This window comes from Grus americana, chromosome 12 (assembly GCF_028858705.1).
Source record: "Grus americana isolate bGruAme1 chromosome 12, bGruAme1.mat, whole genome shotgun sequence".
NCBI classification, from domain to species: Eukaryota; Metazoa; Chordata; class Aves; order Gruiformes; family Gruidae; genus Grus; species Grus americana.
In genome coordinates, this window is record NC_072863.1 from 22,263,700 (window position 1) to 22,290,645 (window position 26,946).

General features: G+C 53.9%; 3 protein-coding genes across 11 annotated transcripts in view; all 3 read right to left on the minus strand.

The window, feature by feature from the left end:
• Positions 1-4,202: 4,202 nt before the first annotated feature.
• Positions 4,203-9,722, minus strand: LOC129211852 (APC membrane recruitment protein 1-like). Its single transcript, XM_054839583.1, is given in 3 exon segments — positions 4,203-4,577; positions 4,730-8,200; positions 9,532-9,722. A coding segment is annotated over 1 exon segment (3,306 nt). The 5' UTR covers positions 8,107-8,200; positions 9,532-9,722; the 3' UTR covers positions 4,203-4,577; positions 4,730-4,800.
• Positions 9,723-11,414: 1,692 nt separating this feature from the next.
• On the minus strand, positions 11,415-15,696 carry ASB12 (ankyrin repeat and SOCS box containing 12). Of its 3 annotated transcripts, XM_054838920.1 has the most exons (4): positions 15,551-15,696; positions 15,168-15,243; positions 12,810-13,655; positions 11,415-11,850 (listed from the first exon to the last, which is right to left on the minus strand). In XM_054838920.1, the coding sequence occupies exons 3-4, from the start codon at positions 13,618-13,620 to the stop codon at positions 11,717-11,719; spliced, it is 945 nt and encodes a 314-aa protein (XP_054694895.1). In that variant the 5' UTR covers positions 13,621-13,655; positions 15,168-15,243; positions 15,551-15,696; the 3' UTR covers positions 11,415-11,716. The 3 variants fall into 3 exon arrangements, with proteins under 3 accessions (XP_054694895.1, XP_054694896.1, XP_054694897.1); XM_054838921.1 differs by lacking the exon at positions 15,168-15,243; XM_054838922.1 differs by lacking the exon at positions 15,168-15,243 and having other exon boundaries at positions 15,504-15,696.
• A 5,376-nt stretch (positions 15,697-21,072) lies between these two features.
• The window catches only part of MTMR8 (myotubularin related protein 8), a 75,117-nt gene continuing 69,243 nt past the window's right edge, over positions 21,073-26,946 (minus strand). For 6 of the 7 annotated variants that reach the window (XM_054838913.1, XM_054838914.1, XM_054838912.1 and 3 more), the window contains one exon: positions 21,087-26,209. In XM_054838913.1, the coding sequence (XP_054694888.1) occupies positions 25,925-26,209 (285 nt within the window). In that variant the 3' untranslated portion in view covers positions 21,087-25,924. Of the gene's footprint in view, positions 26,210-26,946 lie in introns of all 7 variants that reach the window. The other variant, XM_054838918.1, reaches the window with a different exon arrangement.

The window sequence follows — 26,946 nt, forward strand, 5'->3', positions numbered from 1 at the left end:
CCTGAGCTCTCCCTCAGGGCTCAGCCCGGCACCGAAATGCCCCACACTCCCCCGGCCAGCTGCGATTCCTGCCAGGAGCGGGAATTGGGGGAAAAAGCCATTGGAGGGGGGCAGGGGATGGGCCCCCAAACCTGCAGCCCCTCGCCCGGCTGCTGCCAAGGAGCATTCCCAAAAGTGGAGCTCTCCTGCCCGCTCTCCGGCTCCTTCCCATGCGCTGGCTGCTCCCAACGCCGGGTGAACCCCTGGGCAGGTGAGCCCCTGCTACGGGAGCGTCTGCCCAGCTCCGGGGACGGTTTTGGGGAGCAGCAGGACCGGAGGCTGGTGTTGCTGCTGCTGCGAGACTTTCCAAGCCTTTCCTTTTGGCTGAACTCCCCCTTCCCTTCTCCTCCTCTCTAACGACCCCTCCCAGCTGATTGCCTTCCAGACTTCTGCCCCCATTAACATGAAGGACAATAACTGGAGCTCCTCAATCTGCGGCCGTCGCCGCCTGCCCTCTGCCCTCTCCCCTGCCTACGTATTTCGTTTTCCTCCCTCAACTCAATTAGGGGCGATCGGGCGCTTCTCCCCCGCCCCGGGAAAGTGCTGGGCTGGTGGCCTCTCCCCTGCGCCAATCCGGCTCTGCTTGTTGTCAGAGGTGACCTCAGCTGCCGCCTCCGTCCCCGGGGAGACACGGAAGGATTCAGGCTTGGTACGGGAAAGCCCTCCGAGGCGCAACGTCGTCGGGGCAGGCACAGGCAGAGAGAGGGAGCTTGGAGCGGGGCGCTGTAAGAACAGCCACCGTGTTCAGAGAGGATGCTCCCTGCTCAGGGAGGTTTGGGGCAGCGCAAGGAGGAGGAGGGGCGAAACGCAGCCCCGCTGCTCGCAAAGCCCGCAGCAGAGGTTGGCCCTTCCCTCCAGCCTGATGGATGGTCGGGAACCTCCGTGGGTGGTGTGGGAAAGGACAAAGCCTCCCCAGGGCATCGGTCTTGCGGCCGGCGCTCCCTCCGTGGCCACTCCGGACTCATTAATGTCACAGCTCATCAGGTGCTACAGGCAATTACAGCTCTTCACAAATTCAAGTTTTGCCTGAGGAAGGGGGGAAGGGGAAGCAGGACTCTTCTTCTGAGCCCTCCAATGCATTTTGGAACCTTGGGAGCGACCTGAGGGAACGTGCAAAGCAACACCTGAGCTACCGCTGGGACCGAAGGCGAGCTCTGCGGGGATGCTCCTGGTGAGTACAGCGACCTTACGGACATACCCACCATCACTGCCACGGCAGCGCCACAGCACGACCCCATGGCAAACGCAAACGGAGAAGGTGCCATCCTAAATAAAATCAATAAAATTCTGTTCTTGGGGCCAGTGCCTCAAACGATCGCAGGGTTCACTTAATGGCATGGGGTTTGGCCGAAGAGACTGCCAGGGAGCAGCAGCGTGCTGTGCCCTCCAGAGCATCCCTTCTGCTGCCTTCTCCCGTTGAAAAAGCCACTTGCAAATAATCAAGAGATAGGAGGGGAGGAAAAAGATTAAATCAAGCATAAAATAAGCCAGTGGGGAAAAAAAACCCCCAAACCACACGTGAAACCCAATGTTCTCTAAAAATCTGAAGTTTATTCATTAGAATGCAGTGGAAGGAACATTCATTTCAAAACACAATCGATACATTAAAAAGCTTAAAGGACTAGTAGCAATGAGACCAGAAAGAAAACAGAAAAAAACCCCAAAATTCAGACAAGTCGGTCGCCTGGGAGGAGCCACCTCCGCCCCCAGGGCGCCCGCAGACCAGCTCCGCAGCCTGCCCGCAGCCGCACGGCAGAGGGGAAGCACGGGGCGCCTGCCACAAGGGAGAATTCTTGGTTTTCTTTAGAGCTGAGAGGCTTCGCTGGGTTTTATTCATCACTTCACCCAAATACAGACTGAAAACAAAGCTTAGAAACAAAGAAGGAACCGTGACGAGTGTGACAGAGCAGTGTTAAAACCAGGACGTCCCAGCGGCGTGTGCAGAGAGCGGGTGTGTATCGCAATGGGCGGCTGCTGGGCTCAGCGCTGGCCCTGCGCATAAAGTGGAACGGGCGTTACAGGAGGACACGAGGAGCCAGGGGGTTTCCTTGCATTGCACGGGCGGCGGCAGCAGCAGCAATAATTGCCTTTTCTCCGTCGGAAGAAAACCCCACCGCTTCGAAAGACAACGACCACGAGTAAAAGAACAGTCCGTAAAGTTTCCCCGTGAATATAAAATGCAAAACTATACAAAAATAGATAAAATCGACCGTTTTCTCATGTGTATAAAAAGAAACAACCCCCCCAAGTCCCCAAAACGCAATACAGAATTACTTGGTAGGCTGACCCCAACGTCAGTGGTTTCGGTGCAGGTTCACAGCCGTAACTCGTCGCTTTGAGGCGAGACCTGCCCTGGAAGGGACGGATCCGGCGAGTTCCTCCAGGGGACTTTGGCCTCAATATCTTGGCCAGACGATCTGCTCTGCCCCGTTCCATGCCTCAGTCCTGGCTCAGAAGCCCTTTGCCATTGATTAATTATCACTCTCACATTGGAGTTCCCCAGGTAAAGGCCGTGTTTGACTAACGGCTTGATCCAGATCCAGGCCAGAAGATCTGGCCCGAGCCATCCCGGGACAGACGTTAGGGAGAGCGGGACGTTAGGCAGGGAAAGCCAGGCTCTCTACGGCAGTGACAATTTACAGGCCGGGTTAGCGTCTTCAAAATTCTTACTCTTTTGGGTTAATGGCCCAGAAGATGCCAATAATGCAGGAAATTGGCTCCACAAATGCTTTTAGAAAACTCATTTCAAGTCAATAGGTATTTGCTTCACTTAGTTTGCATCAAATTAAGAGGAGAAACCTTTGGTATAAAGTCAGATTATCAAGTCTTGGCTGTATTGCTTTCACACATTCGAGTCCAGAAGCTGTTTTCACTAAGCCTTTCCATCACGTACCTACAACCCAGAGTCACTCCGAGAGACGCGCCTTTGCAACGCAACGCTCGTTGTAGCACCGAGACACTTTCCGACCTCGCCAAGGCTTTGGCAAAGGCTGCACCGTGTCTAAACAAAACCCCCTCCGCCCGCGAGATGCCTTTGGTGATGCGCTAAAATAAAACAGGAATTCAAACCCGGTACGGGGCTGCTGCTCAGCCAAGCCATTGCTGCGAACGCCGCTCCGCGTGACAGCGGCTCCGCTGTCGCCAGCAGCACTTGCTCCCGGTATTTATTTTGTGAGTGGCGGTGAGACGTGCGGTGCACACACCTGAGCCTGTCCTTGCTCCGAGCAAGACGGGAGCCTGTTCCAATGAGGCAATACTCGTTAGCAGATGCTCACGCGCTGCATTAACGACACAACCTTGGAGGCCAGGGGACCTTGCGCTGGCCGACCGCCTTCTCCTCTCCCGCTGGGGGACGTGGACGCGCAGCGGGAGCAGCATCCAGTTTTTCTACTGCTACAAACTCTGCTGCAGAGAAAATCAGAAACAGGGGAGGGGAACCAAAACCCGTCATCGGTAACCGAATTAAAATCGGAATACAGAGCCTGCACAGAGCAGGAAGCAGCTTTGTAAGCCACGGACAGGGAGGTTTGGTTTAGAGACAAGCGTGGCTGAGATCACGGAGGGCATGGGAGATGTCTCGGGGACCAACGGCCTGAAATGGATGTTTCCAGGAGCTTGTACGACCTCCGCAGACAAAGTCTGTCTCCTTTGCTCGCGTCCCTCCTCCACGCTCCTCCAAAGAGGAAAAGAAATCCAAAACCTGCAGCAACCTCCAGCTTTTCTGTCCCCTCCAGTTAGGAGGAGGAGGAGGAGGAGGAAGTCCTGAAGCCTAATTTAGGCTGCGTTACGTCCTGTATTCCAATTAACAGAATACTTTCCTGGTATGAGTTTATGCAAAGAAAACAACTGTGAAATAATTTAAAAGAAAAAACAAAACCCCCAAAACTTCCTCTTGACAAAAGGAACGGCATCTGCCACTTTGCAGCTACGGGCGCGATGCAAATTCAGCTTATTTCACAGACCTCGTCCGTGTGCCCACGGCCCGGGACAGGCGACGAGCGTGGGACAAAGCACGGGCAAGGTTTCATCCGGGAATGACGCACCGTGAAGACAGACCACGACAACAAAGGGACCGACACTTAGAAGGGACACCATCGACAGCACAGCTCTCCGAGCGCAGTATCTTTGAGCAAATTCAAACTAGACCTGGCAAACGGTACCGGCATGCGCACAAAAGCTCCTGCTCCTTTGGGGCAAGGGAAAAAACACAATAAATAAAAATGCTACTGCAAAGTTCCCTTTTCAGCTGACTCGCCTCCCGTCCCCGCTCCAGAAATAACCAGCGTCTTTCCTCCCAGCCTCCCCGAATCGAGACATTCGAAGTGAGCCCGAACCAAACATTTCACCCAGGAGAGGAAGAAAATACCCAATTGCTCCCAAAAGCTTCCCCAAGGCTTGCTCCCCCGGCTCCAATCCTGCAGAAACCCCCAAACCTGCCACGCTAGCAACGGGTCCGTTCCCAGCTTTCGTTCTAGCAGCAACGTGAGCGCGCCGGGGGCTGCGACCGCACTGGGCGTCCGAGAGCGGGGCGGCTCGCGCTGGAAAACAAGAAAGCGCCTCAGAGTTAACGTACAAATCCCAGAGGCAGCTCTGAACCCCGCCAGAGCACCCGCAGCGGCGAGACCACGTACCGCGGCTGCGGCAGAGGAGCTCATCCTGACCAGCTCAGGTCTACATTCAAGTCACTCACCAGTTCCTCGCTCAGGTTTATTTTCCCCCTCCCCGCGCTTGGCAACCCTTTGCACGCCCTCCCCGGAGCGGCTATTCGGCTTCGGCGACGCTCAGGGCAGCGCTGCGGCAGCCGATGGGCAGCACGTGCCCGGGGGGGGCTCTGCCTTTCAGGGGCTCTCCGCAGCGCTCCGCGCCTTTCGTGGTGTCGGTGCTGCCGTTGGGGTGCTGAGGCACGCCCTGGGCGATGCCGACGGGTCTGCACTTGGCGCGTTTCTCCGGCGAGCGCGGGAAACTCAAGCTCGGGGGCAGCGCGGGCTCTGTTTCTCCCAAGGGTAACAATCGAGCCAGGTTCTTGGCGGTGACTTCGCCCGGGTACCTGTAGGAACCGGCCGCCTCCCGGGACCGCCTCGCCTCGGGCTGCAGAGGCAAATTGGAGGGCCTGAGCGGGTGCCTGCTCGGCTCCGGCTCTGGGGGCCGCCTGGCCGGAGTCTCTCCAGCGACACCCTGGGAAAGAGGCGGGAAGGGGGACGTCGGCTGCTCCGACGGCTCCCAGGCACGCTCCATCGCGGCGGCCGGAGCAAAAGCCCAGGGCTTCGTCCCCCCGCCGGCAGCCGCGTCGGTGTCGTGCCGGAGGTGCGGCGAGCCCGGCCAGCTCAACCCACCGTCGGGAGCCGCCGGCTCGCCCTCCTCCTCGCTCCTGCTCCTCCTCGCTCCGCCCGAGTCCCTTTGGCCGCCCTCCCGCTTCGACCAGAGCCGGCAGGGCTGAGGGCCGCTCCTGGCAGCCTGCGCGTCGGCAAGCTCAAACTCCAGGCTCTCCGTGTCGAGCGACCGGCTCCTCCGGTCGACGGAGAGCGGCGCTGGTGCGGAGGGGCCCAGCCCGTGCAGGCGCAGGTGCCGGGGCAGGCTGGCAACACCCCAGTTGCAGCTCTGGAAGGGGCCCGGGGCGTACCCCGGGGACATTCTCTCGTCACATTCGGCCAACGACTCTTTCTGTCCGTAGCCCTCGTCAAAGGCCTCCGCGATGTCCTCGCCGCCGTTCATCTCGGGGTGCTGCTCGCACTCCCCCTCTCCTTCCTGCTCCACGTCGACGACGTCAAAGGTGACCATGGTGGGGAGGGCAGGGAGGTTCTGGGTGAAGGACGACCCGGAGGCAGAGCTGCCCAGACTTTCCGACAGGCTGGAGAAGAGGGTCCCGCTGCCGGCAAACTCCACCAGCGCTTGCGAGAAGCTCACCGCGTGCTCGGGCTCGTGCTCGCTGCCCACCTGGGGCTTGCCCGTGGTGCTCTCCGCTCCGCCGCCACGCTCCTGCTCCGGGAGCCTGTAGCCGGGGAACATTCCTGCTTTGGCCGGGGCTACGCCAAACATCCCACAGTCCGGGTCCGAATCGAACCCCGAGTTGTTCTTCGTGAGCTGAATAAGGCAACTTCCCTGGGCTTTTTGGCTGCTGTAACAGTTTTCGGGACACAGAGGCCCTGGAAAATCTCCCCACTCGGGATTTTCACCTCTCGCCACCAGAAGCCCACTCTTCGCACCCCTGCTCGGGGCGGGCGAGGCCACCGGCTCGCTACCGAGGCCGCTCTGAGTCTTGCCAAGCGAGTTGGCTGCTCTAGTTTTACATTCAACGCACTGCTGTTCCCGGGGACGCTTCTCCTTGCTGGGAACATCGAGGCGTTTCAGGACCGGTTCCCTCTGCAGCTCCCAGTACAGCAGCTCTTTCTGAATGGCCGCCAGACGCTCTTCTTCCGTTTCCATCACCCCTCTTTTCTGGTCCATCATCTGCACCAGGCTCTTCTCGGCAGGCAGGCAGAAGTCCAAGAAGTAGCTGAAGATCCCCGGGGGCGAGACTTTGCTCTCAAACAGCGATTCCTCCCCGGCAGCGGGGCTCATCAGCGCGTCAAACTCATAAAGTGCGTCACCGCTGTAACTGTCTCTCGGAAGACGGTCCTTCTTCATCTCACCGAGCCCGTCGCCGCCTTCGTCCTCCAGCCCCGGCGTGGTGGAGTCGTAATAACCCTCGTCGCTGTTAGGGGCGGACTCTTGCTGGTCGCTCTGGGGCGTCAGGAGCTCAACGCCGTCCGTCGCGTCCCCCGCGTAGGGCTGGCCTTCCGCCTCGTGCCAGGCCTCTGTCTCCAAACTGCTCCTCGACACCCGGGCTCCGTAGCTCCGCTCCCCTGCCGCGTGGCTGCTCCATAGCTGGTGCAGGTACTCCTCCGCCTCCTCGGGTATGGCCATCTCCTCCCCACCGCCCTGGTAGGTGACCAGGCAGGAGCTCCGTTTGGCAGCGTCTCTGCTGCGCTCCACAGAGATGGTGCTCTCGGCGATGTCGGGCTCAGCAATGTCGTCTCCGCAGCCCGTCAGGGAATCAAAGCTCTTCAGGGACGTGACGTCTCCCAAGATGAAGCTCAGCAGGTCCCCAGAGTGGAGGCACGGAGGGTCCTTGTCCGTGAGTTCCGGATGAAAGGCCAGCAGCACATTGCCACCGTCAAACTCCGTGCAGACATCAGCGTCGGCCTCGGATGTCGTATCCGGAACCTCCCTCTTCCCCGGCACCGCCACCGCGTCGCCCTCAGAGCTGCCTTCGGCAGCCGCCAGACAGCCGGGCTGGGCGGCCTCTCCGCACTTGGCAGCTGCGCCTACCGAGCGGTCGTCCTCCGAGCTCCCCAGTCACCCCGCGGCAAGAGGGATGGGTCCCTGTCCCTGTCCCTCTGCCGCCCCGCCGCTCTCCGCTCCCACGCCAGGAGCTTTGCCGGCCTCCTCCGCATCCCCCGTCCACTCGGGGAGCTCTGCTTTCTCACACTCGGCAGCCTTGCTCTTCCGGTGACGCCGGATGCTGTTAAAAAACCCTTTCAGGCCTTTCTTGGCTCTGGGAAAGGACGACTTGTCTCCGTTGGGCTTTTTCTCACAGCCATCGATACTCCCGGGTGGAGAGCCGTCCCCCTGGCTGAAGTCAAACCTGGCGCTGGCGTCTACGGCCAGGTGAGCGCTTTGGGAGCTCGCCAAAGGGCAAGGGTGCGAGTCCCTGCTCCCCTCCAAAGGGCTTTCCAGCTGCGCCCCGCCGCCCTTGTCGTACGCGGCACCGCTCAGCCCGTCGTGGGTCTTACACTTAGTGAGGCCCTTTTTGGAGCCTGCCTTCCCCTGGCCTTTGCTTCTGCCTCCAAAGAAACTGGGCAGCGTACAGATGCTCCTCTTCCCTCCAAACAGCTTGAAAGCCGTTTTCTTCAGCTTGCCGGCGGGCGGCTGAGGCTGCTGCGGCTCCGCGGCCGTGACGGAGGCGTCGCCCCGCTCGGACAGCCGGTCCCCGTTCTCCTCCGGCTGCTGGTCGCATCCCTCCCGCTGCCCGCAGGTCACCGACTGCGACCTGCTGCGGGCGGGCTCCTCCGCGCCGCCCGTTTCCATGGCAGCCGCTCGGTTTGGGCGCGTCTAGCTGGAAACGATGACTTTGGTAGCAGAGTCCTCTTCCGGGCGTGCAGATGGAAGCATGACAGCTGATCTAAAGCCAAGAGAAAGGGGAGAGAGGTGAGGAGACGGCAGCGGACGGTGCAGAGCCAGAGGCAAAGGTGTCGTGAGGCAAAGAGCTTCGTCACCTGCTTGAACTACAAAACCCTCCAACGGCCACTCGGCTCCCCGCACTCCTGAAAGCCGGGCAAAAGAACGCCCTGAGGCTTAAATTTGCCAGTTTGCAAGTGCAGGAAAACCTCGTCTCTCCTTTTGGCCGCATCCCCGCTGCCTGGGGACAGGCAGGTCTGACCCCCGGGCCACCTCGTTCCGACCCCTTCAGACTCCCAGCCCTTTTGCCACCGGGCGATCACCCAAACGATGGCCTCTGGCTCCGGTAACCCGACAGCAATTTAAGACTTATTTTCGTTCCTCATGTCCAAGGAAGACCGCAGCATTGCTTTGCCTCTATGATTAACGATAACCCCTGGTGTTCAGCCGCTCCCGGTGGGCAAACCCTCCTTCCCCCCACCAAACCGGGCCTTTCTGGGTCTGCCCAAGAGCCCTTCGGGAGCCCCAGATGCCTCCGAAGCCTCTCTGGAGCACCGCTGGGCTTTTTTTGGCATCTCTCTCTCCAGAGATCTGGTCAGAGAGGCCTGAAGGAAAATCACACGCGTGCACCTGTACACACAGACTGCTTGAAAAGTGAACGGGGGATGAAATGAAACAGAAAGAAGATTTCAACAATTCCATTTGAAATTTATTTCCCACGTCAGCGCTGGCACCACCAGACGCTGCCGTGACCACGCAGGCGCTCGGCAAAGCCACCGAGGGCAAACGCCGCCGCCCAGACAATGGCAAAACGGGGGTTTCAACCCCCAACCCCCCAGCACGGCGCTACCAGGCACCATTTCGTCCCGCTCAGCTTCCCGGGGCGGCCGAGGCCAGGCCGAGGTACAGCGGGGCAAGAGGGCGGCTCGTGTGGGGCCCGAGGTGCCCCCGAAGGGCACGTCCCGGCGGCCGCTCCGTGGAGCCGGGGCCCTGCCAGGCGCCTCCCCGCCCGGGTCCTGCCGAGCTCGGGCCCCGCCGCAGGGAAGGCAGCGAGGGGCCCCGCTCCGCTCCGCCCGGCCCGGCCCGGCCCGGCCCGGCCCGCCGGCTCCGCCAACTTCTCGGAGCGCCGCGAGGACGCGCGGCCGCCTCAGCGCTACCAGGCGGGACGACCAGGCGGCCCTGAGGAGGCGGAGGCGGCGCCAAGGCGCCCGCCCGCCCGGCGGCAACGGCGGCCCGCTGGGGCTGGGGCTGGGGCCGGGGCCGGGGCCGGGGCCCGCTCGCCGGCCACCGGGAAGCCGCGCACCGTCGCACCGTCCCCCCGTCCCCGGCACTTACCGGCTGCGCGGGGCGGCGCCGGCCCGCGGGGCGGAGCGGGCGGGGGGAGGGCGCGGAGCGGGGGCCGGGGGTGTGCGCGGCCCGACCCGCCGCCCGCCCGGGCCAGCCCAGGCCGCGGGCAAGTGGCCGCCGGGGCAGCGGGTCCGCCCGGCGCGGCCGGGAGGGGCGGGGCCTCTGCGGCGGAGGGGGCGTGGCCTCCGCGTGCGGGGCGCGGCTGCTGTGACGGCCGGCGGGGGCGTGGCCGTGACGCGCGGGGCACGGGCGGCGGGTGCCTGCGTGACGCTGTAGCCCGCGGGTGAGGCGGGGCAGCGCGCGTGGCGTGCTGGCACACACGCGGGGGCGTGGCCGGGGGGGTGTGTCGCCGTCACGCCGCGGGGGGCTGTGACGCCGTTGGGGGGAAGATGGCGCGGCCGTGACGGTGCGCGCCAGCGTGAGCGCAGGTGTGTGCAATGATAGCGTGGTGCCCTGACACTGCCACACTGTGCGCTCTGCTGTCACTGCTGCTGCGTGTCACCCACGCCCGGCTCCCACCCACCATTCCCCACCCGGCTCCTGCCCGCCCATTGCACACCCATTGCACACCCATTGCACACCCAGCTCCCACCCACCCATTGCACACCCATTGCACACCCATTGCACACCCAGGTCCCACCCACCCATTGCACACCCATTGCACACCCATTGCACACCCAGCTCCCACCCACCCTTGCACGCCCTTGGCCGAGCACCCGGCAGTGAAGACACCTCCCCATTTCGGGCAGCCCAGACCCCAGAAGCCCCACGGGTCCCCACGGCCGCACACGGGCCCCACGTGGGTGTGACAGCACGGACCCCGTGCAGAGGTGACACCATCCGTCGCTGGGAGTCCCGGCCAGGCGTGCCGAGAGGTCCCTGCGGGGAGCCGCTCCCCCAGCCCTCCGTTCGACCATTGCTCCGTCAGTGGGTGGGGAGGGAACCCCGGCGGGAGGACGGGCGCTGCCGCTGCGTCGCAGCCCCACAGCCGGAGCTGCTCCAGGCCCTTCGCCCCTCCCGGCGCTCCCTCCGGTACACCCACGTCTCTTCCACGGGGGAGCCCAGAGCTGGACCCAGCGCTTCTCCTTGTTGAACTTCAAGAGGGGCATCAAGCCGGGGCTCAGACCCTGCCCATCCCTCCCAAAATGAGAGGTGTTTGTCCCTTCTGCTGCCCTGATTCCTCCTGCCTGTAATCCCCCCCATCCCCCTGGAGAAGCGGGCTGCAGAAGAGCGACTCCCATGAGCTCCACCAGCCCGGTTTCCCAGCCCACCCCACCACTGTTCCTCGCAGGGTAATTCCCACAGCTTTGTCCAGGCTAATTCGAAGCCCTAATGCTCCCCTCAGGGGATGCCCTGCAGCCTAATTAATAGATGCTGATTAACAGATTCCACAACATTCCAAACGAGCCTATAAATAACACAAAACCTCGCCTGCGTTGGCCAAAGACCAGTCCTGGAAGCTCCTGCAGAGCACTTGCGTTAGGGTAGGGTGGACTCAACCATAGGGGACGCATTCTGCTGTGGTCCAGAGCACCACGGGCGCCGAGCTGCCGAGGAGCAGCGCGGTTTATCCGTCAGCTCCTGGCTGCGGGAAGAACGAGCAAGGCTCCTCCAGCCACCGCCGGCGGTTGTCCCCGTCACTGGTCCCGAGAGCCGGAGGGACCCCCCGAAGGCAGGAGCGGCTGGCGGGTGCCCCGCTCCAAGCTTGGCCTGAAACTCCCCGGCTGCAGCGTTCCCCTGCACCCCTCCCAACCACTGCAGGTTAAGGGGTATTTCACCAAACGGGTCACGCCAGTTAAGAAGAATAGGAGCAACATTTTTAATTTAAAACAAAAAAAAACCCCCAAAAACCCAACCCTGCCCCGCCACAACATGAGCTGCTTTGGAGACGAGTGAGATGATGTTTAAAGGCAGAGCTGGGAGACGAGAGCCGGGGGCTCTGGGGGCTCCGGGGGCTCTGGCCACTTACCCCAGCTGAGGTGCCCCCTGTTTTGTCTCCCCCCTTCCCTTTTCTTTTCGCAGAGGAACCGCTTTTGGGAGACACCTCGTAAGCCAAAATTATTCCGCCACCAGAAATTCACGGCGGTTTCACGCTGCGCAGATGTCGGAGCGGCTTTTAATTCACGTGCTCGGCACACGTACGGGGCGGGCGTCTCCCGTGGCGGGTTGCGCATCACGGCTGATGGCGGAGGTAGTTGGCCAGGACCGTCGGGATCTCCAGCTCGCCGAGGGCGTGCGGGCGGCCAGCCTGCTTCAGGAGCCGTCTCATGGCCAGCCGAGACTGGGACATCAAGGACTTGGGGTGAGCTATGGAAGGAGAGGGAGGAAAAACGAGATGGTCACCTTCAAGACACAAAACCCCGCTCCCCTCCAGCCCGGGATTATCCTACGCGAAGGCACGCGGATAGACCGACACCGAACGTCTTTGCCAGGGCTGGTTAGGCCGTGGGCTTTGCAGCACGCGTTTCACGGGAGCCCAGCGTGCTGAGATGAGATCTTCCACCCTCACACATCCACGCGCCCGGTTTCCCTGGGCACAGGCAGTGCGGGAGAGCCAACGTTGAGCGGCAGAAAGGAGAGGAACGGTGAAAAGCAGCTTTTAACCCAACGGATTCGTACCGAGTGGAAAAACCGGGCTGCGGAAATCCCCGCGTGCTCCCGTGCACCTGGAAACGTTCACAAGCAGCGGATGCTGCGGTGAGTCCAAGAGGGACGATAGCCACGTAAGCGTATGTGGTGGCCGCCCGGAGTCACACCCCAGGCCCAGAGGAAGGTAGCCTGCCTCCAGCCGCAGCCAGCAGTGGAAACTGGGGATATTTGGTGGGTATTTAGTAGAAACGAGCCCTCCCGTGACAGTCTCCCCCCATATCCCAGCAATGTGTTTTAGGAGGTCCCTGCGGTAGCGTGCGTATCCAAGCTATCAGATTTAACGACCGGTGGTGGACCTGTTCTCCATAACCTGGCGATGTCCTTCTCTTGCTGCGTTCAGTATGGGAGACGTGGTTGGTTTTTTTTTTTGGCCTGAACACAGCGGTTGTTGGGGGAGAGGGAGGAAGAAGAGTAAAATAGCGATAACACTCGAGAGTTTGAGACTGGAGAGACCCACGCACTCAAGTGATGCTGCAAAGGGAGTCAAAGCTTGTAGGAGAGCCTGGGTAAGGCTGTTGAGAAGCAAAGGTAAAGGGAGCGAGAATCTGAAGAAACTTGTACCCAAACGAGCAAAATTAGCGCTCGTTTGCAGCCCCGGGGCCACGCACCCAGATTACCTCTCGCCTGCAGCAGCAGCTCCAGGCCCTTGCTGCGGGGTGCCGTCTCGTCTGCCGCGAGGTTGGGCAGGTACACGTTGGCTCCAAAGTCAATGAGGAGCTGGATGAAGTCGCTCCTGCAGCCGTGCCTCAGGCAGGTTTCCAGGAGAGTCTTGGGCTCCTTGATCTGGGCGATCACCCTCTCCTCCGTGCAGTTATAGTCGGGATCGGCGCCGTAAAGCAGCAGCGTCTTAAAGCACTCCAGATGCCCGTACGCGGCGGCAAGGTAGAGGGGACCGGAACAAGCCACCGAGTTGGCGGCCCACTCGGGCAGCCTCGCTTGAACGTTGGTTTCGGCGCCGTAGTCCAGGAGCTGCCGCAGGATGTCCACGTCCCCGTCCCTCGCGGCGATGAGCAGCGGCGAGCAGTTGTTGTAGATGCTGCCGGCGGGACTGGCCCCCGCGTCCAGGAGGACCTTCACGCATTCCCGGTGGCCGTTGCTGACCGCCATGAAGAGCGGGGTTTGAGCCTTCACGTCCAGGCTGTCCACCTCCGCCCCGTGGGCCAAGAGGACCTTCACACTCCTGACACGGCCCCACGTGGCGGCCAGGCGCAGCGGGGTGCTGGGTACCCCCCAGCCGCTCCTGCGGTTGATGAACCTCTTGTACCTGTCTTGGCACAAGAGGTTATCTAGGGTTTGGTAATCGTCCTCGCATACCGCTCGGTTCAGCTCCTCGCTTTCTCCATTGTCTTCTTCATCTTCTTTGGGCTGGAGCATGGAGAACATTTTAGTGATATCCATTAGGCTCATCTCTTTTGGTTTGTCTCTCATGTACCACTTTCATCATAAATGGCAAAGCCAAAGATCTACGGGAGAACAAACCCACCACCGGGTTAGAACCAGCCCCCTGACACCACCACCATCTTTGTATTATTACTTTTTTAATACACAATTTAAGGAAGGTTCTCAAAAAAAAAAAGACAAATAACACGGGGTCGTGACGCTGCTGACATGCTTCTCGCCCTGCCGCCGCGGGTGAGGCAACGCACGCTGGTGAAGGGCTAAGGCAAAGACGGAGGTCGTGGCCGTAGCACGTACGTGGGCCACCTGCCCTTAAACCGTTGTGATCGAGAACGTGCTGAGATGTGGTGTTGGGGTTCAAACGCTGCGTGGGGGAGCTCACAGCCATTTATTTTTTAAAATTATTTAGTGCTGCGCTGCTAGCCCCTGAGGCGCTAGAGGGTGTGAGACTACTCATGGGATACTCACACCTTGAGCTCAGGAAGGCTCCTGGGTGGCCCCAGGCTCTGCACCCCGCTGCGGATGAAGCCCCCCGTGGTCCCCAAACCCTCAGAAGTCACCCCATCCAGCCGTTCTCTGGGGGAGCTGCCGCATGAAGAGCACGTTGGGACACAGCAGGAATCAACTCTGCTTCGTGTCGGCCCAGGCTGCTGTTGGACACCCCAGCAGCATCGGCACTTCCAGGTTTTTTGGGACCCACGGAAACCTTGGAGAAGTTTTAATTTAGAGGCCGGCAGCTTTGGAGGGTTTTTACACCCTGCCGCCTGCTAAAGGGATGGGATTTCAAAACAGAAGATGAAGGGAAGGTGAACGTGGCTGGTTTGATAACGGACTTTCAGCATCACCCTTCCCGAAACGACGTCGGCGTTTGAATTCGGCAAACCCTCCCCTCTCCCCTGCCTACTCGAGCCTGAGGAGCGCGGCTGCAAGAAGGGTCGGGGATTTTTATAACGGCGGGTACGGGGTGGCGGGAGGAAGGCGAGGGGATGCTGAGCTGGTCGCACCGGAGCTGGGACCCAACCCCAGCCGTTTGCCAGGTGCCTGGTGCAGGATCTGGCCTCGCCGTGGCCGAGTGGCGGCAGGGAGAGGAATGCGATGCCCCGGCCGGCACCTGAGCAGCTGGGAAACTCCGCCTGCCGGGAAGGCTGCAGGAATTTCTCCCCAGATTTCCTCGGATTTCCTCGGGGAGAGGCGGCCGTGGCAGAGCTGGGGCTCCCCAGGCGCCTCCCCTGATCCTCCCTTGGGGGAGGCAAGGGGCTGCACCGAGCAATTAACCTCTTTCTGCAAACGAGCCTGGCGGTAAAGAGGCAGTCGCGGGAAGCTCGTCCCGCATCTGTCTGCGGTGGCGAGACGCGCGAGCTCGGAGGAACCCCCCGCACGAGGCCGCCTCCGCATCTTCGCGTCTTGGTTAAACAGAGCACGCCTGATGGCGGCGAGCGCCGGCAAAGCTCCGCTGCGCTTCCACCTGTTACGCTGACCCAGACACTTTGTATAGAAACACGTGAAACGATAGCATCACTGTTATTCGTTAGACGTGCTGATAACGAGCTCTGGAGCTTTGGAAACCCCCCACCTACCTGGCTAACAGGGTGTGGGGTTTATTGCAGAGTCCATTCAAAAGGAAGGCCCGGTGACATTCCCGAGGGGAATAATCTGGAAAAGCATAAAACCAGCTGTAACATTTCCTGACCACAGCACTAAACATCTCCCGGGGACGTTCCTTTGACAGCGTAAGCACTCCCGGGAGGAGCTCACAGATGCTCCTCAACCAGAAGAGCCCGAAGCAGAGTTGTCACCTCTTGAGCTGAAGGAAGCTGTCCATGCATCTGCAGACCCCCCAAAAAAAAGGTTATGACTTGAGCTAAAGGTGACAGAGAATATATTCTCGCTTTTATAACTGGTTACTGAGTTACCTTCAATTGCCCGACGCTTCCCGGGCGTCGTTTCGCTGCTGCCTTACCTTTGGGAGGCAGGTGATGCTCACAGCTGGGGTGGCCCCAGGGCGAGCTCTTCCTTGGTTTAAACAAACGAAAATAAAAATAAAAGGAGAGAAAGAGAGAGGCTCTCGCTGTGCTGGGGATGGACGTCCGCTCCGTGTGACCGGAACGGCGCAGGCTGTCAAGCTCACAGCTGAAATGCCACCGTGGGGAGAAGGGCCAGGGCGCTGGGGCTAATTTTAGCCCCTCAGGGGTTTTATCTTACCACTTCCATTCTTGGAAAGTTCCCCCCGGGTAAATATAGAGAGGGGCAGCGCGGCGGGGGGAGGCTGGGACAGGTGCTGGAGGCTGCTTGGCCCATCCGAGCAGACGCAAAGCGTTTGCTTCAGCGTTCCCGTGCGGACATGGCAGGGTACCGGGCGGGTCGAGACCCTGCCTCTTCCTCACCTTCCTTGTTCCCGATCGCCCAAACGGATTCCCTCTTAACCCCTCTCCCGACCGCCTCGCCCGCTTTCAGAGCAATACAAACGACCATTCCCAACGCCCAGAATTGTTTATTAAGCACAGGAAGGACAAAAGGCACCGAAGACGGTGCAGGTTTCTCCCCCGAGCTGCTCCTTAGGCTTCCCTCCCAGAACAAACCACTTCTTTGGCGTCAGAAAATTAAGCGGCACGTAGCAAGGCAGAAAACTTTACAGGAGCAAACGAAACAAGCGGGGAGCAGCGTTCGGGCCGTCTTATCAAAAAGCTGTCAGCTGGTAAGTGTAACCGTATTTTATCCAGGTCCCTTCAAACCTTTTCCAAACTTTCTCGGCGGTGGAGCAGGAACAGTCGGTCTGCCAGTTTGAAGCAGCGTTATCAGCCATACTAGATAACAAGAGGGGAACCACATTATCCAGCAGAAAAATCTCCACTGCGGCAAGAAGGAAAAGCGGGGGGCTCTGCAAACCGTTTATGACGTCCCCGCCATCCCCACCGCACTCACGGTTTGTAGTCATGCTGGGAAAAGCAGGAAAATGTCCAATATTGCTATTAGCTTCCTCAGAGCTTCACTCTCCCCAAATTCACTCAAAAATAGATTGTTACTTCAAAAAGGTCAACGTGCCAAAGTCAACACTATGAATGGAATTATCGAGTAGGAGAAGTGCAGATCAACGTCGGAGCGAAAGCGGGGAGTTCAGGGTTTATTAAGAGTCAAGAAGCTGCCGCCACAACGGGGATGCTGCAGGGAAAAAAAAAAAGCCAAGCCTGGCTGGAAACCCCTTCAACAAAACTCAGACATAAAAGCAGCAATTAAAAAGTCAGCGTATTATAATGGGGAAAAAAGGGGATACAGACAACAAAATGAAGGCACGTTAGAAAATATGAAATGTAGGAAACTGCGAGGGAACTTCCAGATGAAAGGAAAATCTTTGAAAGGAAGATTTAATGATGAACTGCGTGTTCTTTTGTTCTTGCTGCTGCTGTTTAGTTGTTAACCAAGAAAAGAAATGTTGGAAACAAGACCAGCTCTTTGGAAAGCCCAAGGACTGCTAAGCCTGACTCATTCCGGATAAACTTCCCAGCGCTTCAAACACGGGGAAGGCTGAGGGGTCGAGGGAGCCTTCGCCTTCTGCCGAGGCTGCAGGGGCGAGCGGGCTCCAGGCAAAGCAACTCCTGTAATGGAGAGGTGATAACTGGGGGAGAATTAAAGGGCGGAAATATATTTGATGCCAGTCGAGAAAGTTTTTTTGGGAAGGTAAATCCTGCCCAAAGTTGCTTCCATTAAATAGATTATAGTTATTAACGCAGCTGAAAGGAGGTAATGAGCTTTCTGATTTAACACCGCTAAGCATTCTGATTTAAAAGTGCAGCGCTGAACAGCACCAAATAAATCATTTTGAAGGCATTAAGGATTTACTAACAATCCTCAAGGTCGGAAAAGCAGAGTTAGTGCGTGGGGCTACCTCTGACTCCTGCCTTGGCGCTATAAATCACTGCCACACTGCAGCAAAGCCTTTGAACTTGGGAGTTTCCCTCCGTGCTGATCAAAACATCGCTGGCAGCTTTCCGGCACTGCCGGTTCCTCTGCCCGTTCCTCTGCCCACCTGCTCGCACCCAGCTTGGAGGTGGCTCCAGCAGCAACGCGATGCGGGTATTGACCGTGAGCGGGCACGGACACCTGCGGCCCATCCCTCGCTGACGCTGCACACACTCGCACAGCCGCTCCCAGGGCCCTTTCTTAGGCACTGCCCAGTTTAACGGGTGCATTAACACACCAAGGATGTCGTTGGAAATGAAGGAGGAATCCAGCAACTGTTTCTTCTCCTCCACGAGCTATAATTCCTTGAGGAATTTTGGCAGCGGAGCCCCAGAAGTTCAGTGGCGTTGCAAGATGGCTCCCTGCTTCCATCGCCTCCCCGCAGCCCCCTTTCCTTTTTGATCCGAGGATGCGCTGGAGCCAGCGGCTCTAAGCCCATGGGGGGAGCAGCTCGGTCACGAAGGACCTGAAATACAGAACCCCAAGTCAGCACGTGTCCACTCTTCGTTACGCGAGTTACCCGCGTGACACCGATCAGTCACATAAATCTGCCGGTTTGCCCCAACACGCTCTTCTGAGCGTGGTCCAGCGCTGGCAACGCTTCAAAGTTATTCCTGGAAGAACTAGAGGGTCTTCTCTGCTTTTAATTTACAATACTAAAATGTGCTGGTTTTCATTGCAAAGCTTTGAGGAGGAAATAAAACTCTAATAGTGACCTCTGAGTTATGCCACTCCCAAAAGCATCTTTGATCACAAACCATACATTCAATAAGTGAAGGGTTTCTTGATTATTCAAAATGCCAGGCAGTAAGATCAGGCACGGGAGAACCATCTGCTCTTAAAGGATTCTCCGGCAGCAGGTAAGGCTGCAGCCACCACCTTTCAGAAACAGAATTTCTGATCCCTGTGAATTGCCAGATTTCCCCCAAACACTTGCTCGAGCCACACGCACGCTGGATCACTGCGCAACAAAAATCATTGCTTTCAAAACATTACTGGTCATCGAAAAAACCCCCAAAACAACCAAAAAAGACAGGAAGAGGAAAGTATCACGTTCTAAAATGTGTTGTGAAGGGATACACGAGTAGGATAACGCCCAAGACTTGGACGCGCTCCCCATGTCTTTATCCTCTCCCTGGTTGCCCCCGGCCAGGTGAGATCTGAACGCGTCTCTGCGTTAGGTCCCCTCCGGCACCTCGCCAGGGAGGGCACAGCCCTTCCTTACTGCGCAGGAACTGCAACGCTTGCAGAACGCTCCAGGTTTGGAGAGTCAAGTCAGCATCAGCTGTGGGCTGTTCGTCTGCTTGGCCAAGAGCAGCGCCTTCTTCTGCGCATCCGTAGATGGATGGTTTGGGTTTTTTTGTTTGGTTGGGTTTTTTTTGCAAGGGGGCTTAAGTATATCTTTTTATTGATCCCCACTCACACCAGGTTCCTTGCTTCTCTCCCGCAGCTGAGCAGGCTCCACGATCTGTTCTTCGTTGAGAGAGAGGGAAGAAAAAAAAAAAAATCCGATTCAGTAAGCAGCGTTCACTTTTCCCAAACCCACCGCAATCGAGGCACGGCGCTCTGGGCCGACTGACCGAAGGGTTGTTTCTCCTCGGGCTGCCGGGCTCTATCCCTCCCCAGGTAAAAGAAAATACAAGTTACAGAAGACCTGAATTCAGAAACTGATCCACGAGGAGAAATTGCAACAAACACACCTGCGTGGAAGCCTTGATCTGCTGGGTAACTGAATTGAATAAAACTTTGAGTACAAAGCTGCATTGCTACCAAAAAAAAGAGAAAAAAAATCAAGTATGATTGCTCTACTGCAACAAAGAATGCACTGATGCAGAATGAAAACGGATCAGCACGTTAAGGTGTCCTTGGCACATCTGAACCTCAACGAGAGAGCAGGATAACTCAACTGCTTTTTCTAGCTGAACTTACAACAGCAGACTTGACCTTAAACCCCTGATTTTTCAGTCCGCACCTCCAATTAAGTTTACCGATCAGTATTTTTACTCAGCGTAAGGTATCTCTTGAGAGCTGTTAAACCAGAAGCCTTTAGCAATACTCCGGCGATGATCCTAAGCGGAACCTGCCCCCTGAAAGCTAACGTTAGCTTCACAGGGAAGTCACCCATCGCCCTCAGCAAAGCTGCCGTCAAATAGACAAGGAGTTTTTCCCCCAAGTGTAAATTACAGCTTTATCAATTCCAGTCAGTGTTAGTGCTAATAATCCAATTAAATGAAAGGCAAAGTCTAATTTAGGTAAGTGAAGGATTTCACTGGCAACATTAAGAACATTTAAAATTAGCAAGAAGGAAAAAAAAAAAAAACCCCCGACTTTGAAACATCTGGGGACTGAATTATACCCAAGCGTCAGGTCTATTTTTTGCTTTAATACATAGAAAAAAAATATCCATTTTTACGGTGCACGATGCAGTGGAAAATATTCATCAGGGGCCAGGGAACAGGCATCAGGCTCAGGTCTGTTCCCTGCATTCAGGGGAATTCGTATTTAGGATTAAAGGCTGAACGCCCTGGTGCTAAACTGACCCGGGGAAAACAGCTCCTGTGTCTCCCCGGCCGACCTCCAGCGTGTTCTTCTGCGAGTCGCATCCCTGTCGCCCACTTCCCCCGCCTCCCACGGAGTGTTAGAAACCTCCAAACGCTTATTTTAAAATTAACTACTGAAATAACCTACGTTGCTTCGCCGGGCAGAGATTTAAACCATTTACATGAATTTACCAATCCAAATGGCATCCTGGAACATTGTCTAAAAAGCCATATAAACATCTAATTAACTCCTATCACCTAATTTCTCTCTGCTTTGCAGATCAAGATTTAACTGTAGGATTTGCACAGCTCTAAGTTATTAAAGCCCTGATTCCAACCTTGGTTATAAACATGAGGCAAGTTTTGCACCTGGAATCTCCCTCTTCCTTAAGCGTTCTCCCATCTCACTTGTCTGCACTCAAAAAACTCCCCACCTTGTCTCACAACTGAATTTATGATTAAAAAGAATGGCATAAAAGAGACTCTTCACTCAAAAGCTATGAGAAAAACTTCTCTCCACCTGGTACCACGCAACGCCCACAGAGGTCAGACTCAATTCCGTACAGCAGACCAGAAGGAAGGTCAGCTGCTTCTCAGAAAGCTTTTTAACCTGGAGCCACCTGTAGACAGACTTACCCAACTTTCAGGAGGAAGAAAACCCTGAAAAGGTATTCAGTTTTAATATATAAAGAAAATCTAATTAGAAAAAATATCAGTAACAAAACGTACAGAAGATACTAAGATTTAATACAACATCATTATTATTACTACTACTATACTTTTTGGCTGTTTGTTTTTAAACGCACCGAGCAGCGCCGCATTGGGCAGTCCCACCGAAAGCAGTGAGGTCACCCACGTTCTATTCTGTACGAGAAGGAAGTGGAATCACACTCACTTTAAGATAAGCTCACTAAAGAGTTCTGAAACCGATTTGCAAGCGTGAAGTTCTGCTCTGAGTTTAATTAACCAATAAACAGACTAGTCATTTACTTTAAAAAGGCAAGGTATTTATTTTTGTAGGGAATAAAAATAAACTGTAATACAAGTGAAACTTCATGGAACAAATACATTTAGATAAAAAAACCACAGTGCTCCTCTAAACATGGTACTTTTCTTTTTTTTAAGCAGTGCATTAACTAAAATGACTTACATGACGTATACAGCCATGGCAGCATGTTCAGGAATATGGATTTCATCCACAATTTTATACAACCGTCCCTCAACAGTTACACTGACAAAAATAACGACTGACTTACAGAAACAGCAAAAACATTTACAGTTTCCAGCGGAGTACTACACACAATTTTAGGTACGTTCCTACAAAGATGAGTCTGTGGGTGATAGGAAAAGTACATATGTGTGCTCAGTTACATATGACTAGATCCAGTGCTACACGTTACTCCAGTAGTATGCTGCTACATTAAATACAGACGCATATACATAGATAAGTGAGATGAGAAAAGATCTAGGTCAACCCTTTTAACCTACGCTCCTTCTGCCTTGCTTTTGTAGTTCAGAGATGCCAAAAGGACGCAGCGCTACACATTAAAACACTCGCCCAAACAAATTACACCGACTGCGATTGGCACCGACCTGGCTGCTCTTAGTGCTAAAGATGCTTACGAAGACATGGACTTTGACATCACCTGGCTTGAGACGCTCCTCATCTAATTAATCGAGTGCTGTGTATTAATTAAATCAAAATACTACATTCAGAACAGATTCTTCCCCCCACTCCGCCCCAAGTCGCGTGAAGTGCCTGTATGTGCAAGAGGGACGGTATGTAAACAAGGAGTAACTGTTAGGTCCGTACAAAAAGTGACCCCAGCACTCAAGGCAAAGTAGCGGGGAAGGGGAGAAGAACAAAGCAGCAGATGCATTTTGAATTCTCCTGGTCGCTCACAAGTATTCATTACTAAACAGTGCCAAGAGACAATCCCTTTGGGGATCTGTCAGGCACGGAAGCTACCTACCCAAAGAGGGCCAACTGAAAACTATGTCTACAGGCAAACCAATTATTCCCTTTTTTTCTGTAAAGCAAACAGCACCGATTAGATTTTCTCTACCACAGGTGACAACTGCAAAACAAAATATAATGTAAGAATCCAGCATTGTGAAGTTCACATTAAGACATTTCAACCGAGAAATAAAGCGACACGAGTCCCTCTACCTAGTTGTAGCAAGAGAGACACTACGTACAGGCAGGAAACCATGGAGTAACTCAGTAAAGCAAGAGGTGCTCCAGAAAAGGCAGAGTTTTACAAACACAGAGCCCCATCCGCAGCAAACAGGATCCCTCCTCCCTGCTGGTTCGCCCAGTCAGAGGAATCCAAATGGAAAGCAGCAAGTTGCGTTGTTCACTTAAGACCAGCATTCGTGACTTCCCAATGTGTGGATGCTCCGCCAGGAATAAATAAGTTATAGTAACTTCTCGCCTACACAGTGCTTACATAAGAAGATCCCTACGTAACTAACGGCTTTTAGATTTCCTGTAACACTTTTAGGGAACGTAGAAGCAAGACACTCAGTGTCAGCCAGGCACTCCTAAGGAGAGAACGGAGGCTTTCTGCGGGGCTCTGGGAAGCCAGTCCTGGCTGACCAGAGGCCTGAGGATGCGCTGTGCTCGACAGCTTTTCATTTTTGCTCTTGAAACACAGCAGAGTTGCCGTCACAACTAAAAAGCTTCTAGCTAATTGGTTTTCAAACAAACAATCTCATGGAAAGCCAGGAAACCCTGGAATCTTTTCCAGCTCCACAGATTTACAGCACCAGCATGAATGATTTTTAATATGTTGTAGACTTTGATCAAGTCTGCATACATTAAATCCAAGTGGTTTAAAAAGACAATTACCCTTTTTTGGGCTAGGTTTTGCATTTCAAAGTAAAGTCATCCATTATTTTGTTACTGAAGTCAAAAGCAGCAGGATTACTAAAAGCTTACTAATACTTTCAGTGTATGAAGTAATCTTTTCATGGTTATATGCACCTGTAGTAATATTGTAGTCAGGAACGATTTGTGGAGATGTCAGCGTCACATTTTAGGAATAAGCAAAAGTTCTTGTACTTTTTTCAAGGTAATCTATGGTAATTCAAAGACAAGGCAACGTGTAAACATTTATAGAAACCTTCTGCAAAATGTTTTTATACAGTGATTAACCAACAACATGTCTAAATCCTTCAGCAGTCAAAATGCTCTACAATTCTGCATCTCTAATTTTCATTAGAGAACACACTAAAAGAACTGATGACATCTGGAATAATTGGTCCTAAAAAGTGCCTGTCTTGGTCTCATTTACCATTTCAGAGTTCTCTAAGAAACTGTGCATATTATCCACTACGTTCTTCTCTCACCTGGAAAGAAAAGACAGGGTTGATCTATCAATCCACATGATATGAGCTCCAAACTGCAAAGCGCACGTGTGAAATTGAGCTCTTAGACGATAAAGAGGCAGAGGCAAGTAATCTCCCCAGCACCCTCCAGTGGAAATCTGCAGCAGATTCCGAACCCTGGGTATCTAAAGCAGCCGGATCAAAATTTAGGGTGCAATCTCTTCACCTGAGGAGTACGTGGGATATGGGAAACTGAAGAAGCTGGCAGACTATCTAACTTGATGTTAGGAGCAGAGAGACTCAACAGCAGACACTCATCTTGAGGTTAAGAAAAGATGCATTCAGAAACGTGCATCCTTCAAAATAAAATAAGATACATAGCTGTCGCATGATGCAGTATTTTTGATACGTACCCACACAACAAATTTTGAACATCATCTGCTTAAGCATATCTGGTTCAATATTTTATGGGCTTCGTTTTTAATCAACTGCATATTGTAGTTCTCTCCCTCCTACCTTGAAAACAACTATTTTTAAGAACTACTTAAATATTACTTGCTTATAGATTGAAAAACCTAAAACATTTTAAAATAAGTTTCTCTTTGCCATTCTAGGCACTGAAGAAACTCTGTTCGCAGGTGCTGCCCTTTTTCCTTGGGTCTTTTGATATGCTTAATAAAATATATATTTTCTTACCCAAAGTGAGACACTCACGAGAGTTGTTTGTTTGTGGTTTTTTGTTGGGTTTTTTTTCCTACTTTATCTTGAACTTTGAAACTAACCTAGTCATTTCACCATAGGTTATAAGCACATGAACAACGACTATTGCATTTTATGATGCTATAATGGAATGTTTCTACTTTTTATTGTAGATTGGGAGTGCTAGCTCAGAAAATATTTTCAGCTCGTTTCAAAATTTTATAAATGAGAAAAACTGATTTTAAGACCTAATGGCAGCGTCTACTTTAAACAACAGATCCAAAAGAAAGCAGAAAAGCATCTTGAATTAAGCTGCACAAAGGGACTCTGTGCAATTAAGCACATCTATAGAAGCTCGCCTAGAACAAGTACCGTGGAACAGCTTTCCTGGGCCATCTGTTCCCCTGGGAGACAAGCCCTTGTTTCTCCACAAGACTTCTATAAATGGAATATATGTCTCTGTTTTAAACCTGCAACTTTGAACTAGTATCTCCAGCTGAGATTACCGCGATGTAAGAAACCAAGTAGTGTTAACAAGCGCTGGAGTGAATCCAGGCTGGAGCCACAGCCACAATGTCCACTTCTTGTTCCAATAAGGGGTCACATCCCAGTTTACCTTCTGTCACCAGCTTCACAAATTACAGGGTTCATTGCTGTGAGAGATATCGTTCATCTCGTCACGTCCTGACAGTACAGGCAAAACATCTCTAAGGTTGATGCAATTTTAACATCCAAGAGAACATTCATGCAGCATTTGATGTGAAGTAATCATTTGAGGCCCCATTTCAATAATAGAACACACCTCATCTGTAATTACTGCCTCATCGATGGATGTGAGGAAAGCACATTGATTCCAGCTTAGAACAAAGAGTTACTCTTGCTTCAATTCAAATAAGAGAGAAAAATTCCATATAATTTTTTTCCTGTCTTTTCTCATTTCTAAACCTCCCTCTGTCAAAAAATTCATGTGTTACAGGCTGTCTTTGTGGCTTGCTGCACTCTCACAATCAGTGAATGAAGTCCACAAAAAGCTTATTCTTTGACAGGTCAGCTTAGAAAGAAGCTACTAAACTCAGGGGATCAGCAAAGATCCTGGAGAAGCTGGCAGCAGATAAAAAAACCAAAACAAACCTTGTTTAAAAATACTGACTACAAAGACAACCAAATACTACACTCTACGCTACAATAATAAAAATAGTACATTGCATGGCTAGACATTAAAACGGTGTCTGTAAAAAGGCACAGGGGGGTTTAACAAATATGCATAGGAAACAAAAAATTAATCAGTTCTGCCACAAGAGGGTCCATGCAGAGATTCATTCACAGCTAAGAAAAGGGTTTTTTTTATCATTTTAAGATGAACTGAATTTTTTTATCGGTTTAAGATGACCTTGCACCGCCACTGAGAATAAATGGATTGCATCTTTCCTACTCCAGCGATAAACACTGCACAACCCCTAAGCCCCGTGTTAATTGGCCAAGATTTCTTTCAGCTTGAAATACCAGTACCGGCAGGCAGTCATAAACCTTCAACACACATTGTGTTCCCACTGAAAAATAAGGTTTACGCTAACTCAAGGTAGCCTTCCGGGCAGCTCTGTACGCATCTTCAGCATTTCAGCTGCAAAACGACGCTAACCAAACCAAATGCAGACCGGCTTCTCCACAGCGAGCACAGCTCCCTGCAAACATACGTACTCACGCTTACATATAAATGGTTAGGGGGTCTACACCCCCGCGGGGGCACGGCTCCCTCGTGCCTCCCCACCACAAGCGTCCGGTTCACTGAACACAGTTCTCAGAGCCGATCAATGGTGCTGCGGCTTTCCATCCTTAGCTTCAGAGTCCAACACGGCAATGGTGTCATTATGATCACGGAGGTCCTGGTGATGAGGCGGGTTCTCTTTGTGCTTTCGGTCCACACCCGACATAACATCTATAGCCCCTGCTGAGGCGCCATTGCTCAACACAGGAGGTGGTTCCCCTCCGTAATCCTGAGGAGTGTTGAGCATTGGTGTTTTTGAAGCAGCATTTCCTACTTTAGATAAGGAGCAAGCTTCACTGGGCAAAGGGCCATCCAGGAAAGGAAGTTTCTGCACAAATAAAAAGACATTAAAAAAAATTAATGAAAGCTGTTACTCCCAGATGTCAGGGATACACAAAAACCACCTGTCAACATTACTGATCTGTGTCAGTGCCTCTCTTTCAGCTCTGTAATCCACTATTAAAGTACGTGGCCATAGATCCTTACGTGTTTGATACAAACATCATTGTTTAATTAATAAAACTAAAGTTTTCAGCATTTGCATTGACCTAGCAAAGGACACTGATAAGTCCTCTCACTGGTATATTTTTAGATAACTCTCCCACTACTGTATTTTTAGGGGTTTTTTTGGGTTGGTTTGTGGGTTGTTGGGGTTTTTTAATATGCATAGAAAGGATATTGCAAGCAGAGCCTTGAAAATAAAGAAAAGCTGCAATTCTACTTTCAGGCACCAGATGCCCACCAAGCCACTCTATCACCCCCTCCTCAGCAGGACAGAGGGGGAGAAAACAAGATGGAAAAAACCCCATGGGTCAAGATAAAGGCAGTTTAATAAAGCAAAACCAAAGCACACACACTGAAGCAAAGGAAAACAAAAGATTTGTTATCTATTTCTCATCAGCAGGTGATGTCCAGCCACTTCCTGGGAAGCAGGGCTTCAGTACATGCAGTATCAGAGAACACAAGTGGTAAACGTGTGAGATTTCCCGTCTTGTTTTAGCAAAGCACTTGAAATCCAAGGCAGCCACTTTTAGAGGATAATTCAGCCTACACCACCCAGTTACA